Here is a 4,638-nt window from a genome sequence, read left to right as displayed (position 1 = left end):
CTTCCCTGGGTTTGCCCTTAGGACTGGCCTGTGCACAGGAGCGCAAAAACCTAGCTCTGCGAGGCAGGGAAGAGGCAGGGGGCAGGGGATGCTCTACACCTACAGTGTGACAGGATGACCCCTCTTTTAAGTAATTATAATGGATTATAATGGCAGTGATTATAATGGATTGGAATTTGTTGTTGCTTGTTTTGTCTATTTTTTAAAATTGAAATGCCCCTGAATACAATGTATTATATTAGAAGATTTCATCATGTGAAATCATGTAAGCAGATAAATGGTATTTCTATGAGCCAGCCAGAGTAATCTCCATGCGTGGGGAGATGTGATAGAAAGTAAGCTTTGAAACTACGTGGACTCATGTCCAGAGAGAAGTAGGCATTTCGAGTATGTGAGCTAGGAGTGTGGAAGATACAACATGTTATCTCAGACCATGTCTTATGTCTGATGCATTATGAATTAATGAAGCAGTAAGGAGATATCCACACCCAATGGAAACGCCTACTTTAAAAACAGTGTTATTCTAGCTCTATAACTCCTATGGGTGTGGGGCACATCACTCAGCCCCAAGTGACCTGCCACATGGAGGAATCGGGTCAGTAAGCACAGGTCCCACGGGAAGGCCTGTGGGGGGAAGGGGTTTCTCCACTTGGCCTTTGGGTCAGAAAGAGACCTTCCTGTGCTTACGTGGGAGAAGAACCTAGGACCAGACAGGTCAGAGTCCCAACTCTGGAGAGTCAGGTGTGCAGAGTTTGAGGCAAGCAGTGAAATAAGTAATTTTCAAAAGTGGGAGGGAGGAGTGTGTACTCTGAGGTGTCAGGAGGAGAAACCGCCAGAGTTCACAGAGAGCCTCACCAACAATCTGTGAAAAACCTGCCCATTTCCATCAGGTAAATAAACCTCTGAAATGGCAAGCTGCTTAGGGAACACGCTGCCCCTGAATGCTTAATAAGAATAATCCTGAGTTATTGCTGCAGCTGGTCAGTTGCTTTTAAAAACAGGAAAGCAATGCTTACTCCTGTTTTCCAACAAACAATGAGGTGTGCCCACCCTTTCAGGGCTGGCGTGGAGCTAGAGGGAGTGTGTGCTGCCGCAGGCCTGCCTCAGCCAGACCTGCACATCTGGGAAATCACACAACCCACCTGCTTCCACCGCATCATTCAGACAAAGGAAAGAGAAGCAATGTGTGGTGTCCAGACCAGACACCTTACACTTCTTTTCCAGGGATCACGTGAGCGTGGGAAAGAAATATGCTCACGTACATGCACATCCTTGAGTCCTATCTGATAGTCCTAGGAGGGGGGATGGCTCATCTCCTCCTTGAATGGGCAGCTTGATCTGGGGAATACAGGAAGTTCTATCGTTTTAGAGCTGGAAGGAACACTTGAGAGCTCCCTTCAAGGGCTGTGATTGAAAGAAGAAAAAGCAGAGATTCCCTGGAGCCCAAGGTGAGGGGAGGGACTCCAGCCCTGGCAGGCTTGCCCACCAGCCTGGCCTCTCCTCTCGCTAGTTCTCAGCCGACTCACCGGCCCTCATGCTGGGCCCAGCTGATGGTGGCCGAGTACCAGCTGCCTAGGAGAGACCTGTACGGGGTAAAGTGAGGCATTTACTTCATGAAACGCGGGTCCCTAACTAACCATTGCTGTGCTCAATATCACTGCAAGAGACACGTTGTTCTAGTTGGTTGTTGAAATGAGTGGCAAGAAACTGTACTTACCCAGCAGGCTTTTCCCCTTGCTCAGCTTCTGAATCCTGCTCACTTCATTCTGGCAAGGGAGACCTGCAACGGAGCGTATGTAAGTCAGGGACCATCCCTACTGACTGGCCTTCCTCCTGACAGGAAACACAGACAGCGGCACACCTTGGAGCGGGTTACTGCACCTGTTGTTACTACGCAGCAAAACAAATCCAGGCCAGAGTGTTACTAATCAAAAATACAAAACTCATACCACGAGGTACTTAAAATAGTACTTGGGGCTCCTTGACCAGAAATTTTCTTCCCACCACCATCTCAAGCAAATACCAGGGGTCTAAGAGGTGATTTGCTAACAGACTTTCCATAGGGAAGTCAATAATGAGCTGAGGACTGACGCTTCCTAGTGGGCATGTGTTCAGAATCCACACACCAGCTAACCGGAGGGAAGGGGCAGACACTGCACCGATGCCGGGTCGTGCTGTGGAGAGGAAACGGGGGAGACTGGACCTCATGGCTTACTACCCAGGAGAGTACAACAGGCCTCGCAGGACAGTTACAAGGATGCACAAGCCATCCGGAGAGACAGTGAGCATAACTTTCAGCTGGGTGCTTTGGGCACGTGTATCAGTCTCTGAGCCTCAATTATAAAATACTAGAGGCCCAGTGCACGAAATTCATGTGTGTGTGTGTGTGTGTGGGGGGTCCCTCAGCCTGGCCTGCATCCTCTTCAATCTGGGACCCCTCGGGGGATGTCTGACTGCTGGTTTAGGCCCAAGTTGGATCGGTCCTAAACTGGCAATCGGACATCCCTCTCCCAATCTAGGACCACTGGCTCCTACCTGCCTGCCTACCTGATTGCCCCTAACTGCTCTCCTCTGCTGGCCTGATCCTCCTAACCACCTCTGCCTCGGCCCCTGCCACTGTGGCTTTGCCCAGAGGGACATCCAGTCTAATTAGCATATTACCCTTTTATTAGTTTGGATAGGCTGTTATGAGCAAGCACAGAACCATCAGTTCTCCATGAGGGAGCCACATAGCTAAGCAGGGCATATAGAAGGGTGTCACACTCTTTTACTCCCTAGAGAACTTTCTTCCATTCAAGCCCAAAGAAAGGTGACCTCCCTAGTTCTTAAGACTTCCCAGGACTCACCTGTGCAGGTCCTGTGCCTCTGGGAGGCCGTGCAGGTCCTCATGGTCCTCTGGGCACAGACAGAGGTACTCTACTCCCCAGGGATCTGGACTACCTCTAGTGCAGGTGTGGGGCCTGGACAGCACCTGGTCCCATCTATCCCCCTGCGGGTCCCACAGCACCACCAGGCCTCTAGTTGTTCCCTGAGAGAAACTGGCTTTAAAATACATTGTGTTTACTTCTGGGTTTAAGATACCAACAGAAAACAACAAAGAAAAGGGAAAACAAGTTCCATCTGTGATGATTAAAATTGGTGTTTACTGTGATAAATAAGGAACATTTACTGAATTCTTAGAATGTACCAGACAATGTCCTAGAACTTTGCATCTTCATTAGTTTAATCTTTACAACAACCATGTAAGGCGCTCAGCAAATGGACTGCGCCTCTCTCTGACGAGCAGGACGGAGCAGCAGCCGTGGGCCCTGGAAGACTGCCCTGGAGAGAAGCAGGAAGACCCACCATCTCAGACAGTGTCCTTGAAACAGGATTCACACTGTAAGGCTTCTCCTCAAATTGTGCGGCAGTGATTTTAAAAATTCTACTTACTGAGAGGTAAGGAAAAATAAATCGGACTGAGACCTGCTAAACATCGCTTCAGGAAACAGAGGAAAGAACAAAACTCCAGGTGAAGAGTCGCCACAGAACAGGTTTGCTGCTGAGCCGGTGAAAGTCAAAACCCAGATCTCCCTCTGTGGTCAGGGGTTCTCACGGAAAGGAGACTGTAAGGCTAGGGTTTAATGCACAGATACAAAAGGGTCAAGGATGAAAGTGACAGAGAAAGAGGACAACGAGCAGTAAGAGAAACAAAGGCTCTGTCTGAAGCTCCAGGGTTGATGCGCAGCGTCCACCTGCAACCAGTCCTCCGAGAAGCGGGTAATCCAGTGGAACACAGTATTGCTCAGGGAGTGATGTGGGCCGAGAGAAACTGAGACATGTCCTAGGAAACCCGGGCCTTCGAGGGAAAGAATCCTTTGGCTTCCGGGCAAATGGTTCTACCACCCGGAAAACAACTGGTATGGGTTCCTTTTATTCTGCAGTGATACCCAGTGCTAGGAGAATGTTTTAACAAGGTATCAAGAAAAAAAACTGTAACTCCAGGAAGTTTATGCTTAGCATCTTTGTTTTTGTATAAAAAACAAACATATTTTCACATGGACTAATTCAAAGAATACATTCCCCATGAGAATTTTTTTTGGGAAAAAGTCTAAAACTCAAACTCAGTAATAAAACTAAAAAGGATAATATCAAAATCAGTGAACAAATAATCCTACCACATGAAAGTTTAAAAGTGGCTCTAACAATTGTCTTGGGCCAAAGAGGCACTGAGATCCTTCACTGTAGAACTATCTACAAATTAGCCATAATGGAAACACCAGACATCAATACGGAAGGTCTACAGACCAGGAAAATCTTTGAAAAAAAAATTTAGCCTCAAGTACATAATAATGAAATGTGGAAGGTAAATGAAAACCCCAGAACTGGTTCTGGGTCAGGGACGGAGATGGTGGGGACCTAACAAAAAAGAAAGTAACTTCCTAAAGAAAAAGACCCACACAAAAAAGAACTTCCACAAATCACCTTGTCAGTTCACCCTGCGCAGGTGTGGGTCCTGCTGCGGCCCCGCCCTGACACTGCAGGTCCAGGGGAAGCGTCAGCATGGAGACTGCGCTCACCAGGCTGAACCTGAACCCTGGCTACGGCCGCACGACTTGGTAGGAACTCAGGCCCAAATCTGTCACTAAGCTTCATGCT

General features: G+C 48.2%; 1 protein-coding gene across 1 annotated transcript in view; it reads right to left on the bottom strand.

The window, feature by feature from the left end:
- The window catches only part of SPOCK1 (sparc/osteonectin, cwcv and kazal-like domains proteoglycan (testican) 1), a 152,394-nt gene that overhangs the window by 6,121 nt on the left and 141,635 nt on the right, over window positions 1-4,638 (bottom strand). Inside the window, exon 7 of the mRNA XM_015560998.1 lies at window positions 1,718-1,780. Coding sequence (XP_015416484.1) covers window positions 1,718-1,780 — 63 coding nt within the window. The remainder of the gene's footprint in view (window positions 1-1,717; window positions 1,781-4,638) is intronic.

This window comes from Myotis davidii, unplaced genomic scaffold, assembly GCF_000327345.1.
Source record: "Myotis davidii unplaced genomic scaffold, ASM32734v1 scaffold776, whole genome shotgun sequence".
Taxonomy (NCBI): domain Eukaryota; kingdom Metazoa; phylum Chordata; class Mammalia; order Chiroptera; family Vespertilionidae; genus Myotis; species Myotis davidii.
This window is presented reverse-complemented; position numbering and strand designations above follow the sequence as displayed.